Source organism: Neofelis nebulosa, chromosome 7 (genome assembly GCF_028018385.1).
Source record: "Neofelis nebulosa isolate mNeoNeb1 chromosome 7, mNeoNeb1.pri, whole genome shotgun sequence".
Classification (NCBI taxonomy): domain Eukaryota; kingdom Metazoa; phylum Chordata; class Mammalia; order Carnivora; family Felidae; genus Neofelis; species Neofelis nebulosa.
In genome coordinates, this window is record NC_080788.1 from 39,411,282 (window position 1) to 39,427,028 (window position 15,747).

General features: G+C 46.0%; 1 protein-coding gene across 2 annotated transcripts in view; it reads right to left on the reverse strand.

Annotated features, from left to right (window-relative positions):
• Positions 1–15,747, reverse strand: part of MAP2K1 (mitogen-activated protein kinase kinase 1) — an 80,607-nt gene that overhangs the window by 15,254 nt on the left and 49,606 nt on the right. For both annotated transcript variants that reach the window (XM_058737299.1, XM_058737300.1), the window contains exon 5: positions 15,288–15,339. In XM_058737299.1, coding sequence (XP_058593282.1) covers positions 15,288–15,339 — 52 coding nt within the window. The remainder of the gene's footprint in view (positions 1–15,287; positions 15,340–15,747) is intronic.

A 15,747-nucleotide genomic window follows, 5' to 3' on the forward strand; every position in this document is an offset into this window, starting at 1 on the left:
GGGTCATGATCCCAGGGTTGTGGGATTGAGCCCTGTGTTGGACTCTGTGCTGAGTGTGGAGCGTGCTTGGGAGTTTTCTCTCTCCCTCTCTCTCTGTGCCCCCACCCCCAGCACACGCTCTCTCTCAAACTAAATATTTTTTTAAATAATAAAAAATAAAAATATAAGTTGTGGTTAGGGAAGAGGGCCGCCCACGTTACAGACATAACAAGCTTCATCTGGGAACAGGATCTGACTTGGGTCTGCTTGTGAGAGAAAAACTTTCTCTGCTGGGAGTGAATGCATGCTTCCCTCTCAACTGCAGCCAGCCCCCTGTCCCGCTTGCAGGACAAGCTGACAGAGGGAAGGACAGGCTGCTTCCCACTTCCTTCCTGACCCAAAAGGCACACAAAGGCTGACAATTAAGCTAGGTAATACTGGAGGCGTTCAGAATCCATTTTTCTTTTCTTTTTCAGAATTTGGTTTTCATTAGTACACTCCATTCCAAGAAATGGTCAACATTTTTAAAACAGGATGTTAACAAAAGCCACGGCAAAAGGTATAGAGGTTATACCAAAAAGAGAGGGGAAAGGGAGAGAGAGGGAGGGAGGGAGGGAGGGAAAGAAAGAGAAAGGAAAAGGGGTATTCAAGGGAAACACGGGTCCTGGAGTCTTGGTCTCTCATTTTCAATGACCCCCTAATATTTGGCAGAGCAGCCCCATTTTACAGACGTGGAAATCAAGGCTTAAGGAGATAGATGCCACTTGCCAAAGATCACAAAGTAGCTTTTCCATTAAAAGAAACTGCCTTAAAGCACACACTTCCCCCTGCAGGCTCCCGGCTAATTCAGAGGACAGCAGATCTGCAATCTATCTCAAAGCCAATCACCCACCCGCAGGCAGGAAGACAATGCTGGCTAACTTGGATACTTCTCAGCCACAATTCAAGAAAGGGCAATTAACTAAAAACAAAAACAAAAACAAAAACAAAAACTCTTTTGGCCCACTGAAGGCTAATTTTGCTCCACAAGAGACTGGGGAAAAAAGACGATGGAAAAAAGACACGTAGTGATAGCCAGAGATCTGCTCATTTTTAAACATAAAGTGAGAATTTCTAATAACACCACTGAATTTATGGTGGTCCAAGCTCCACCAAAGCAAGTAAGGCATGACCGCTTGTGCCTGGGTCACAGTCCGCATCACGCAGCAGAGAAGTTTGGAAAAGGAGGTCAAGAGGCCACTCATCAGTCATTTCTAGCTTAGCTTGGGACAGGCCTCCAAACAAAAGCACTTAGCCGAGTGTGTTTACCGATCTAAGGACAAATGTGAGCCAGATGGACCGGACGGTCCTCACGGAGTGTACTGAGCAGGGCCCTCCCCATACCACACACTCCTCTTTGGGAGAAGTGCTCCCCCCTCTGAGCTATCACCGCTCTGGGTGAACACCGCAGAGAACGATGACCCCGGCCCCTAACACGCCAGGCCACTCACTGCCCCCTATCCCCATCACGTTGATCCCAGCAGGTCTGGGCACATGATCCATATCAGTCCAATCAGTCCTTCCCCAGGATTTTATAACAGAAGGTGGAGGGCTCTTCCCTCCCTAATCAGACTAAAGCCAGAGACGATGCTTCTCACAAGGTAGAGTTGGCCAGCCAGACAGGATAAAGCCACGATCAAAGAGAAACAAATGAGGGGTGCACCTGGGTGGCTCAGCTGGTTAAGCATTCGACTTCAGCTCAGGTCATGATTTCATGGTGTGTGGGTTCGAGCCCTACATTGGGGTCTGTGCTGACAGCTCAGAGCCTGGAGCCTGCTTCAGATTCTGTGTCTCCCTCTCTCTTCTCTCTGCCCCTGCCCCGCTTGTGCTCTCTCTCTCAAAAATAAACATTAAAAAAAAAAGAAAGAAAAAGAAAAATTTACAAAGAGCAACAAATGAGAGCACTCTAAGAGAATCTTTTTATACGTACATCTTAAGTGAAGTCTAACACCTAATGGCGTTTGAGGCCCTGGACACCGTTATGCTCAGGACGGCTGCATTCTTAGCTTCCTGGGGTTTGGTCCCTTTATTGTTTGAGCTAATTAGTGTGCACAAACAGCCAGGAATCCTAATATCCATTGGTTTTTATTAAGCGACATCGAAAATTACATTTTAAGTACACATATAGTGTTGTATGGAAATGGTGTCCCCAACTTTGCAGTCAGGCAGATCTGGGTTTGAATTCTAGCTCTACTACTCACTAGCTAGCTCCAAGCAGGCCTAGAAGCTTCTTAGGAGTTTCTAGTTTATTGAACATTATATGTTCAGTGGGCTTTTAAATGCCACAACATTAGGGCACCTGGGTGGCTCAGTCAGTTAAGTGTCTGACTCTTGATTTCAGCTCAGGCCATGATCTCCCGGTTCGTGAAATTGAGACCCTCTCTCTCTCTCCTTCTCTCTCTGTCCCTCTCCAGTGCTTGTGCTCTCTCTCCCTCTTGCTGTCTCTCTCAAAATAAACTTAAAAAAAAAACTTTAAATGCCACGACCTTGAGGCTGTTATACACACGTGCCCCTACAGTTTCATCCGAACCTGTGGACAGTTCCAGAAGATGGAGAAGAGATTACCCCTAAAGGAAGGAGGAAGATGAGGCTCAGAGACGATGACTCTGATAGGATCGGTCAGGGAGCTGATCAATCAGGGAGCCAATGGCTGAGTTGGACAGAACTTTCTATAAGGTTCTGCGGGCAGCCAGGATGACATAGGGAGGCAGGGGGCTCTGAGGCCACCCGTTGGGTGGCAGCTTTCTGGGGACTGAGCGCCTGGCACTGCCACCCAATGACAGCACTGCACACACTTCACAGGCAGGAGACACTTACTTCTAACTATCAACTTTGAAATGTGTGGTTTCCACGTGGAAACAGAAAACCCCACCACATCAGTTTCTCATGAATCTGATGCTACCAAGCTGAACACTGTTTCCCATCCTCACACTGAGATGCACCCACTAGATTACACTGTCACTCTGTGGCGATGCGCATCCAAAGCTGGGCTGTCTCAGGTGATGGTTAATGACATCTTCTCTTTGCTCGCTCACCAGACATGCTCTCCTGGGTCCGTGGTCCTCCTCGGGAAGTTACCAGTAACTGAGGACAGTGGCAGTCCCAGCCCCATGTTTCCCTTAGAAATGAGGCTGTGCGGGCTCCTGGGTGGCTCAGTCGTTTAAGTGTCTGACTTCAGCTCAGGTCATGATCTCATGGTTCGTGCGTGAGTATAAGCCCTGCATCAGGCTCTCTGCTGTCAGCAGCAGAGCCAGATACGGAAATTCTGTCCCCTCTCTCTCTGCCCCTCCCCTGCTCATGCTGTCTGTCTCTCTCTCAAAAATAAACTTAGAAAGAAAGAGAGAGAGAGAGAGAGAGAGAGAGAGAAAGAAAGAGAGAGAGAGAGAGAAAGAAGAGAGAGAGAGAGAGAGAGAGAGAGAAAGAAAGAAAGAAAGAAAGAAAGAAAGAAAGAAAGAAAGAAAGAAAGAAAGAAAAAGAAAGAGAGAGAGAGGAAAGGAAGGAAGGAAGGAAGGAAGGAAGGAAGGAAGGAAGGAAGGAAGGAAGGAAGGAAGGAAGGAAGAAAGAAAGAAAGAAAGAAAGAAAGAAAGAAAGAAAGAAAGAAAGAAAGAAAGAGAAAGAAAGAAAGAAAGAAAGAAAGAAAGAAAGAAAGAAAGAAAGAAAGAAAGAAAGAAAGAAAGAAAGAAAGAAAGAAAGAAAGAAAGAAAAAGAAGCAAGCAGGCTGTGTGATGTGAGAGGGAACAGGATACACATCTCCCAGGATCACCTCTCAGCCTGGGCTAACAGGCCTTTCCTAAAGGGAGCCGGTACGGCCTGGAGGCACAAGCTTGGGCCTCACACTCCCTTGTACCACTTGTACCACAGCCGCCTTGGGAAGGGTCACAGCGCAAGCCTTCCGACTCCCTTCCCCTCCCCATCTGGCCGGCACCTGCCCTTTGCTCTCCAGGGGCTGACCAGAATAAACCCTGACCACCTCTCTCCCACCTGCCTCCCCTCCCCCAACTCAGCTACTATCCTGACTCGGACCCCCGTCAGCTCTTACTGGACCAGGGCAACAGCCTCCTAACCGACCTCTCCCCCGTTCCAGCTCCTCTTACCACAGCAGCCAGAGCCCTCGTCCTCAAAGGACAGCTCACCTTACTTCCATGTACAGGAGCCCTCCTTTGCTCCCCGCTGCCTGTGATAATGTCCAGCCCCTGAGCAGGACAGTGAAGAGCCCCCCCTCCAGGGCCTCAAGCAGCCCTTACCGAACTCCACCACTCGCCATCGGGAACCCAGACCGCCCACCCAAACGACTTGTTCTTTCCTGGAAGGACGTACCTGTGTCTTCCGACTCTGTGCCACGATTCAGGTGTTCGCCTCTACCTGAGACGCCTTTCGTGGTGCTGCCACCTGTGTAACTTCTGCCTGTGCTGCACAGCTCGGCGCAAACACCACCTCCTCCACGATGCTTCCCTGATGGGATTGAGGAAGCACTCTCCCTCCTCCAGTGGCCCATCTGCCTCGCCTGAAGAGCTAAGAGGCACACTCATCTGGAGCCATAATCCATCGCCGTGGGTCTAGCAGCTGAGGTAATTCTAGAGAGAACGTGACTCACAGTTCTCACCAAGAGATCAGCATACTGGATTCTAGCTACTAATTAGCCACTCTCTGTTTCTCTCCATCTGTAAGGTGGAACAGTCTGGACACAGTTCAAAGGAATTGGTTTTTCCCTGTAAATTCACTGCCCCCTTGAGATGATCACCATTGGTTGGCAGCTGAGACCGGTGGGCAAAGGAAGCAGGGGTGCAGCTGGGCCACCTCCTGGACACCGTGGGCAGCCCACAGATGGAAGCACAGGGGACACTCCCTTGCCACCCAGACAGGGACTGTAGTCAGGACAGAACCCTGCGTGCAGCCTCAGAGGCCACCCTGACTTTCTGCTCAAGGAAGCCTGGCAGGACACCAGAAAAGGCATGGCAGGTAGGCCAGTGCACAGAAGAAGCCACTCAGAAACTCATCAGTTGGGGTGCCTGGGTGGCTCAGTCTGTTAAGCGTCCAACTTCGGCTCAGGTCATGATCTCACAGTTCGTGGGTTCAAGCCCCACGTCGGGCTCTGTGCTGACAGCTCAGAGCCTGGAGCCCGGAGCCTGTTTCAGATTCTGTTTCCCTCTCTCTCTCCATCCCGGCTCACACTCTGTCTCTTTCAAAAATGAATAGACGTTTTAAAAAATAATAATTAAAAAAAAAACTCATCATATCTGAGTCTGCCACAAACAGCTTATAAAACAACAACACAAAAACACACTTGGGCCACTTCCAATCTTGTCTATCGGTGCCAACAGTAAGTCAGACTGAAGAGAGGAAGCCCTCAGGAGCCTAGACCCTGACCGTGGCTGAGGACCCAATTCCTGTGGTGGCTGTTGCCAGCACACCCCAGAGGTGCTATGGAGACCCCCAGATGTCCCCCAGGACCGAGATCCCAGAACACTTCCAGAATCTAGGCAGAAGCCCTAACTCTCATTCCAACCAACGGCTCCGTGGGCAATAAGGCCGCCCTGGAGCAGACTCCTAGCAGGATGGCCCGCGTACAAGCTACTTGAGCTCCGAAGAGAGCCATCGGCCGCGCGGCCCCTCAGAAATCTAGGCCAGCTTTCTGGTGCACTGCAGGCCTGGACTACCAGTCCAACACCACACATAAACATCAGGCAGGTTACACACCGCCCCAGCTGACGGAAGAGAAAAACGACCCGAGGCATAACTTAAAACTACTCTTGGCATTTATTGATTTCATCGGCCAGCAACGCCAAGGCAGAAATAATTGATGGGCCAAGTCGTACGAACTCCCTATGAATTTAACTTATATAATGTTTCTTCAGGGTCTGGATCAAAATCAGCCCTTGATAACTACAGTGGGTGAAGAAGGATGAGCTGGCAGAGTGCAAATCCCGGCTATAAGCATGTAGCACAGCCGCGTGCTAGGACCCCCCTCCCACCCCGTAACTCAGAGCCGAACCACTTGGTCAGCTCTGGACGCACCACACCTAGGACCTCCTGCCACAGATCGCCTCAAAACCTTTGTGGTTAATTCCTTTCAGAGCTTCAGGATCAGGGAAAAAAAACCCTCCCCTACCTGTGCCACCCACCATGTTTTCATCAACATCTGAAAGCTGAAAACGTCAGAGCTGGGCCTTGTGCTTAAATTCTAAAGTTCCCTCGGAGGAGGGGCACCTGGCTCGCTCAGTCAGTTGAGCATCAGACTCTTGATTTCAGCTCAGGTCGTGATCCCAGGGTCGTGGGACTGAGCCCTGCCGACTCTTGATTTCAGCTCAGGTCGTGATCCCAGGGTCGTGGGACTGAGCCCTGCCGGGGCTCCTCGCTCGGCACGGAACCTGCATAAGGCTTTCTCTTTCCCTCTCTCCCTCTGCCCCTCTCCCCTGCTTGCACTCTCTAAACAAAAACAAAAACAAAAACAAACAAAACAAACAACAACAACAACAACAAAAACTCAGTAGTCAGGAAGCTTTTTCTGCAAAGGGACTACAGAACAAATGTTTTAGGCTTTGAAAGCCATACGGTCTCTTTCACAAGCAACTACTCACCTTTGCCATTATAGCACAAAAGCAGTCACAGAAAACACTTAAATAAGCAAGCCGTGTTCCAACAAAACTTCATTATAGACAGTGAAATCTGAATTTCACACAATTATCACATGTCACAAAATTCTGAAAAACGATTCTTAGCTTGCAAGCCCTACAAAAATAGGCAGGAGACCATATGTAGCCTGTGGGCCACCAGTATGTCCACCCCTGCTTTAATGTTTAATTATGGTTTTGATCTGCTAGCAGTCTTTTGTCTTGCTGACCCAGGGCTTACTCCTGTTTGTAGTGACAAGTAATTTTTTTCCTAACTTGCAGCTTTCAGCATGTGTTCCGCCTCCCCCCCTTCTAGTAAGAAAACCCCTCTTTTCATCTGGGATATGCTCCTCCCAACAGCAAGTGTTTCTGAGACAGTGTCAACCAGAAAGCCCCATCTATCCTGCTCCGGGGGTGGGCTTATCACCAGGGAGGGTCGATCAGACCATCCTGGAACCGATGATTGGCCCAGAAGTGGGCAGACACTCCAATCAGTGATTCTAGCCTAGAGGAGAATGGGCCGAGTTCTTTCTCCGGAAGATAGCACTAAGGACTGGGGCTAGTGAGGTCCATGCTGCCCCCAGTGAGAAGACTCAGACTGGAAAGGAAGCCCACACCAGGACGAGAAAAACTGAGAGGGAGCAGGCTCCTGACACTGTCATTTCAACCCCGTATTCATCCGAGCTTTCCAACAGGTAACCCACGGCAATACAGTCCCTCTTTTGATTAAGTAATCTCGCACTGGATTTCTGACACAACCAAAGAATCTGGACGAATGAGATCACATCAAATTCTATTTGCAAGCTGGCAGGACAGCGATTTGTGCATAAAAAAAAAAAAAAATGACACTGGCTGTGTCCTGCCATGTCACTTTTCCCCTGTTGGACTCTAAGCTCCCAGAGAACACAATTCATTTCCGAGCCATCTTTATGCCTGTAGTGATTTACTCAGTACCCTGCACTTGGTAGGTATTCTATGAATATTAATACACTTATTACTTTACTCCGATGGGGGGAGCTACTGCGAGAAGGGCAAATAAACATGGAGGAACATGTGCACGTACCCACCCATGACCATCCACCAGAATGTTACCCAGAGATTCTAGAGAAGACTTCCACCCCCAGGGGGCTCACTGACCTAACACCCACTCCCTGGTCGTTCTTTTTTTTCTTCTTCTCTCTTGTGACGGCACAGTGATTCAGTCTGGTCTCTCTAATTAAGTTGTTTCTTTCCAGCGCATCTTCTAACTCAGGCAAAAGGCCTGGAGGGCAAAGCATCCTGTGATGGGAACCGAAACCACCCCCTCAAGCAATAGGGACTGCCCCGAGGCCAGCGTGACAGACCCCAGGACAATGACGGACCTGACCTGTACTGCCCACCTGCCCGTACCCAGCGGCCTTTGTCCCCCGGTTTCCTTATATAAACCTGCAAGTATTTTCAGCACCTTAGGGACGCTAGTCTGCGGTCTTTCTGGTGTTGGCCTCACTGAAATTCCTCTCGGCTGGCCACATGCCCACACAAGGCAGGGTATCTCACTAGGACCAAAGGTCCTTCAACTCACCAGTCGACTCGAAATAAATGAAACACTTTCAAGGGACTACTAAGTGGCTGAAAAAACAGTACCTAAATGGCACCTGAAAACAGCCCGTCTCTCCCCAACTACCATTACTTCACTTCCTCGCACGGAAAAATGTCTAAGCACAGGTGTGCCTGGCTCTAGATCACCGACACATTCCCACACGTGAGGCTAAAAAGGCCTAACTGGCCCGGCAGACGCAACCCCGCGGCTGCTCGCTGTGGACTCTGGGCAGCTGCTTTTCTGCTTCCACCACCCAGGCTCCCAAGCAGAGGAGCCCTGGTCTCTGCCCGACTCAAGTGTGTGGGTTCCACTTTTCAAAAAGTTCTCTGACCTTTCCCAGGATCCTTCTAATGAGGAAGTTTCGAGATGCTTAAACCAAAGCAGATTGGTTTTTCCGTTGCTGGCCATCATAAAAAACTTCTCATCCAGCTGGCTAAGCAGCGTGCACACATGGCCCACCATGTTGGTCAGCACGATTTTAAAGGCTTTGTAGGGGGCGCCTGGGTGGCTCAGTCGGTTGGGCGGCCGACTTCGGCTCAGGTCACGATCTCGCGGTCCGTGAGTTCGAGCCCCGCGTCGGGCTCTGGGCTGACGGCTCGGAGCCTGGAGCCTGCTTCCGATTCTGTGTCTCCCTCTCTCTCTGACCCTCCCCCATTCATGCTCTGTCTCTCCCTGTCTCAAAAATAAATAAAACGTTAAAAAAAAAAAAATGTTAAAGGCTTTGTAGGCATTATCTCAGTCCTCACAAGCTTGCAGGTAGACTATTTTCTCCATTTCCCTGAGGTTTGGAGAAGTTAAATGACGTGCCCAAGGTTACATATTTTAAGTAGCCCCATCAGAATGCAAACCCTGCGTTTTGTCACGGTGATCGAGTGGAAAAACTGGCCGTAATCCTTTGTAGCTCCTTCCAACGAGGTAAGAGTCCATCCCTCTACTTTCTTAGTCCTGACTTGATCACATGACTCGCTTTCACCAACAGGACATGAACACACCTGATGTACTCACAGGTTTCAATGGTGTTGAGCATTGTGGGTTACCCCACTCTTATCACTGAAACCCCAAGACCATCATAGGAAGAAGCCAGGGCGTTAGCCTCTCGGAGGATGAGCGAAAACACGAGGAGAGGTCCAACCAACCAGCTCACAAACTCAGAGGAAGTAATAAACTGTTGTTTTTAAACTACTAAGTGTTGGGCTGGTTTATTACCCAGCGAAAGCTACCTGAAATAATCTCGAAGTTATCACCAGTAAATCACTATCAACAAGTAGGAACAAATAAAAATGCGAAGCAGAGAAAAAGCCTCTTCATTCTTCCCCGTTTTCCCTCAAGGACATAATGAGAAGTAACTGACTTTAAATTTCATCAGGAAAGAATATATTTAGACCAGAGGAAGAACTTCCTGGCAGCAAGGAAGCCTAAAGACAGAGGCAGGGAGATTCACTGTCTCAGTGTCACCCTCACTCAGGTTTCCAGGAATCCTCCACTCACTGTTCTCGCCCAGCAATCATGTTGTGTAAGAATACCATTCCACAGCCCAGGCCTTACAGGGAATTCTTACAGGACTTCTGGAGAAGACGCCAACAGCAGGAGTCTGAAGAGTAGAGCAGTCAGGCCAGGCTGTCTGTACACACTGCTCATTGGAGCAGAAGTCCTAGTGACTTCCCCTCCTTAGCTGGGCAAGTAATGAACTCTCCAGCACAGATATCTGTCCAGAGAGTCGTCTGGCTCACAAAGCCACTCTTCATGCCAAAGAACAGTAATTGGTGGAGCCGGAAAAGAAATTCCTGAGAAAGTGGGGGCAGTACTGGGCAGAAGGGGAAAAGCAAGTCGGTTATTCCAGGAATGAGCTGAAACTTTCCTGTCTTCGGAACAGACATCAAGTTAGAACTCTCCATCAAGGACCCAGAGCATGGTACATGGAAGGCAGTGGGAAGAGAGAAACACAGGACTAGATTAAGGACTGCGTTAAAAGTAGAAGACACGAGTTCTTGGCCCAGTTTCCCTGTTGATTCCTGTGTGTTCTGGCACAAGTTAATCACACATCCACCCATTTAACAACCCTTCAAGGGCAAGCTATCCTCTGCTGTTACATTAGAGACTGGGGATACGGAGATGAGGGAGACATGTCCCCTGACTTGAGGAAACTCAGACTAGACAGAGAAAAACAAACTCTGAGCTGCGGTTTCCACAACTGAAAAATGGGCAAGAGACAAGGCTGTTGTCAACAGTAAATGAGAAAAGTCACTAAGGCACATAATACAGCACCTGGTACATAACAGATCCTCAATAAACTCATTATTTATTATAGTGAGAAAGGGATGGACACCGCACCAAAGGAATACAGAGAAGGAGCACTTAATCCACTTTGGGAAGAGGCTGGTTCCCGGAACGCTTCTTGAAAGACATGTCTGAGCTAAACGGTAACACTATTACCATGGTAACAATATAACTAAGCTAAACAGTAACGTTATTTATTAATAGCTTACTGACGAAGCCCTTTTAATTCTCACAAGCATATGAAATAAGTGTGTAATTTGCAATTACTGCTCTTTGGCATGAAGGATCCTCATTTTACAGATGAATAAATAACTCAAGAGTTTACATATCCTGTATGTAAAAGACTTAAGATTTGAACTTGAACTGGCAGATCCCCAAGCCTTGATGCTATACTTAAAAAGTTGAGCAGACTTAGTCTAGAAAAGATAGGAGTGTGAGGGACGGGGCGGGCTAGGGAAGTAAGGTTCCCAGGAAAGGCAAGTAATAATATGAGCAACGGTGAGAACACACAAGGTACAGCTCGAAAAAGGAATGAAATGTCACTGGCTCTCAAGTTCTTCACAAACTACACGAAGGCATAAGGGAAGCAATTAGCCTTTGTCAGGCCCTTCTTTACGCAAACCCTGTTGCAAGTTGCTTTCCGTATGTCATTTCCTTAATCCTCACGATAACCTAGGAGTGGGCAGGAGGATTCAATTTTATAGATGATACGATGGCTTTACGCCACCAGAGCTCTTTACAACACAAATGGCCCCTCCGAGTGAGATTGAGAGGTCATTCACAGCCCTCGAACCCAGCCCCATGCTCAAAACATGTTCGTTTCTCCTCTCCTTTCAGTTACTCCTATTTCCTAGAAATTATTATACAAACAAAAATATTCTATCCTGGAACTCAGAGGTCTTAAAAAAAAAAGAATAAGGTCCACATACCGCCGGAAAAGCGTTCCCCACACAAGTCATACCACACCTCCTTATTGATATGTTTCTTAATGGCCATTAGAAAAAGGACATGGTAGCTAGTGCAGTTAGAAAGTAGGCTTTCTACAGTTTTCCATTTGAAGATTAGAGTTTGACGCATATACACCTGTGAACCCACCACCAAAATCAAGATTTACTATTGTGATTACTCCAGAAAGTTCCCTCGTATTCCTTTGAAGGCAATCCCCACTCCAGCCCCCATAACCCTCAGGCAACCACTAACCTAATTAAAACGTTACTGTGGACTAATTAGGTCTGTTGTAGATACTCATATAAATGGAATCATACAGTATATATTCTATTGTGTAGAGCTTATTTTTACTCAGCATGGTGTTTTTGAGATTCATCCAAACTGTTATCAACCGTTTGTTCGTTTTTATTGTTGAGCTGCATTCCGTTGTTTGAATATATCAAAATTTGTTTATTTCAATCGTCTGGTGAGGAATATTTTGGCTGTTTCTAGTATGGGACTATTGTAAATGAAGATGACATGAACATTTGTTCACAAGTCTTTGTGTGGACAAACGTATTCATTTCTCTTAATATGGAGAAGTAGGGTTGACGGATTGATTGTATGGTTTAATTTTAAAAGAAACCACCAAACTCTCTTTCCAAGTGGTTGTCCCTTTTCCTGGCTGCTTTTAAGAAACTTGCTTTATCACTAGTTTTCAGCAACATCACTGTTTTTGTTTGCTTTGTTTTTTTTTTTTACAGCGTTATTGGTATATAATTTTCATACAATAAACCCCAACACTTAAAGTGAATCATTTGATGAATCTATATATGTGACCGTCACCACAATTAAGATTATAAATATATCACCCCCACAAGTCTCCTTGTGCTCCTTTGTAATTCTCCCCTTCCTCCCCTTCCCTCACTCCCCAGGCAACCACAGATTTGCATTTCATCACTGCAGATCAGTTTGCAATTTCTAGAATTATATAAATGGAATCACACAGTATGTGCTCTTTTTTTGTCTGTTTTACTTTTTCATGTATCAGTGGTTTCTTCTTTTTATTGCTGAGTAATATCCTAGCGTATGGATGTACCACAATTTGTTTATCCATTCAACTAATGATGGACGTTTGGGTTATTTCTAGTTTGGGGCTTATACAAATAAAACTGCTCTGAACATTCATGGGCTTGAACGGACATATGCCTTCATTTCTTCAGGGAAAATCCTAAGAGTGAAATGGCTGCATGTAGAGTAGGCACATGCTTAATATTTTAGGAAACGGATAAGCTGCTTTTCAACATGCTTTGCACCATTTCACATTTCGGCCTGCAATGTCTGCGAGTTCCAGTTGCTGTGCATCCACAGTAACACATGGGCAGACTCTGCAGACGTTCCAGACATTCCAGTGGGTGTGGAAGCAGAGCTCACTGTGATCTGAATTTACATCTCCCTCATGACTAATGATATTCAATTATCTTTTCATGTGCTTATAAGCCACTCATCTATCTTCATTAGTAAAGTGTCTGTTCAAATGTTTACCCGTTTTTTCCAACCGGGTGATGTTTTTATTATCACACTGTGAGAGGTCTTTATGTATTTTAGACAATGTCACTTGACAAAGGTTTTGTCAATATCTTCTCTTCATGTGGCTTGACTTTTCATTTTTGTATCTTTTGAACAGCAAATGTTTTCATTTAGATGAACTTCAATTTCTTGACTTTCCCTTTACAGTTTGTGCCTTTTGTGACCTATTTAAAAACTCATGCTCAAACAGAGGTCACTAAGATAGTTTGTTTTCTTTCGAAAGTCTTATAGTTTTAACTCATACAGTTAGATCTAAGATCCACTGAGAGTTCATCTTTGTTTACAGTGTGAGGTAATAGAGGGGGTTCATTTTTGTGCAAACGGATATACAGCTGTTCCAGAGTCATTTGTCGACAAGATTATCCTTCCACTACTGAACTACCTTGGAATCTTTGTCAAAACCCAACTGACTACATGTACGTGTCTATTTCTGAATTCTTCCTTCTGTTCTATTTGATCTGCTTAGCTTCACACCAATAGAACACTATTGATTATCATAGCTTTATAATAAATCTGGAAATCAGGTAGTCTAAGTGCCCCAACTTTGTTGTTGTTCTTCAGAGCTGTTTTGGCTATTCTAGGTCCTTTGCATTTCCACACACATTTCAGACACAATTGGTCAATTCTACAAATAGGTTCTGAGATTTTCAATGGGATGGCCTTCTATCTACACATCAGTTAAAGCAAAACTGATGCCTTACCAATCCTGACAGTGGGGGTGGTTGCGTAACAATATGAACGTATTTACTGCCGGAAGTGTATGCTTAAAAATCATTAAGACAGTAAATTTTATGCTACATATATTTTACAGTTTTTTAAAAAGCAATTCCAATCTCAGGATTTTTCACCTAATCTACCATTGCTCCTAAGCCGGCGGGCTGATTCCACCAGCCCACCCGGCTCCTCCTCAGCCCTCCCCCTCCTTGAACTTGACACCCTTAGCACACTGCAACGCGATCCACAGCACTGTGTCTTCCATTCTTCTGTCCTCTGGCTTCTTCATCTTTTTCTTTTTCCTAACAAGCTTTATTGAGGTATAATTTATATGTAATTTATATGCGAAGTGGTGCAAGTGGTCACAGCCACTGTAGCCGAAGGTTTGACGTTGGATAAATCCAGCCATCTACCACCTCAAGATAGAACGTTTCCAACCACCCCCCAAAAGTACCCTCATGCTTTTGATGTTCATTTCTCCCTGGACTTTCTGTCACTACAGATCCGTTGTTGTTTTCTCCATAATTTTATATAAACGGAAACAGTTTGTACTGTTGTGTATCAGGATTCTTTCATGCAGCATAAATGCTATTTTGAGATTTAGCATCAGTAGCCTGTTCCTTTTCACCGGTGAATAGTACACTGTTACAGGAATATACTGTAATTTCTCTCTTTGCTGATTGAAGAACATTTTGGTTTTTTCTACCATGTATACAGCTGCTTTCAACACGTGTATAGGAATCTGTATGGACATACGTGTTTCATTTATATTGGATACATATCTAAGAGTGTATTATCATACAGTAAGTGTGTATGTACCTTTCTTTAAAAAAAAAAAGTCAGTTTCTTTTATAGTCAAGCTCACATCCAGTCAGTCATGGCTCTGGGTCTATGCACTGTCTAGTCCAGTGGGAGGATGGTGACACTGGCGATTGGGTAACTAAGCTCCCATTGGGGCTCCGGCCTGGGCTTACTGGGTGACCATGGCTGTCACAGCCTCAGCTAACAGGTGTAACCTGTAACAGGCCAGACCAAAACAAGAGGGGGAACTTGCTGCCCTAGCCAGCAAACTCACTAGTCAAAGACCTGGTGCACCTGACTGGCTCAGTTAGTACAGTATGGGACTCTTGATCTCAGGGTCACGAGTTCAAGCCCCACCTTAGATGTAAAGATTACTTCAAAAATAACTAATAGTCGGGGCGCCTGGGTGGCTCAGTCGGTTGGGCGACCGACTTGGGCTCAGGTCATGATCTCGCAGTCCGTGAGTTCGAGCCCCGCGTCGGGCTCTGTGCTGACAGCTCAGAGCCTGGAGCCTGTTTCGGATTCTGTGTCTCCCTCTCTCTCTGCCCCTCCCCCGTTCATGCTCTGTCTCTGTCTCAAAAATAAATAAACGTTAAAAAAAAAAAAAAAATTAAAAAAATAAATAAATAAATAATAGTCAAAGACTTGTTAATAAAAATTAAAAATACTATTCAATGGCTTTTACACCAAAACAAAACACAAAAGAGGATGCAACAACTTTTGATTTCAGCTCAAATTCAAAGCATACTAACTAGCAAGTAATTTCTTACCTCTGTGCATAATCTTGTGCTTCTCCCTCAGGTATGTCAGACCTTTTATTACCTGGAGGAAAGACAATGTAACAAGATGGGAAACTGAAGTGGGGGTGGTTAAAATACAGTCGGCCTCTCTATTTTAAAATGATATAGAAAATATTTCAACTAACATCGCAAAATTGCCCTCTTCCCTTATTTTTTATTTGATTTCCAACCTGTCATATCAAGAAAGCATCTTTTTAGATGATATATAGTTATTTTTAAGCAATGTTGATTATTGCAAGTTTATACAACTTTACAAACCCCTGTGCTTGGGGCTCCTGGATGGTTCAGTCGGCTGAGCATCTGACTCTTGATTTTGGCTCAGGTCATGATCTCACGGTTCATGAGATTGAGCCCGTGTCAGACTCTGTGCTGACAGTGCACACAGACTGCTTGGGATTCTCTCTGTCTCTCTCTCTCTCTCTCTCTCTCT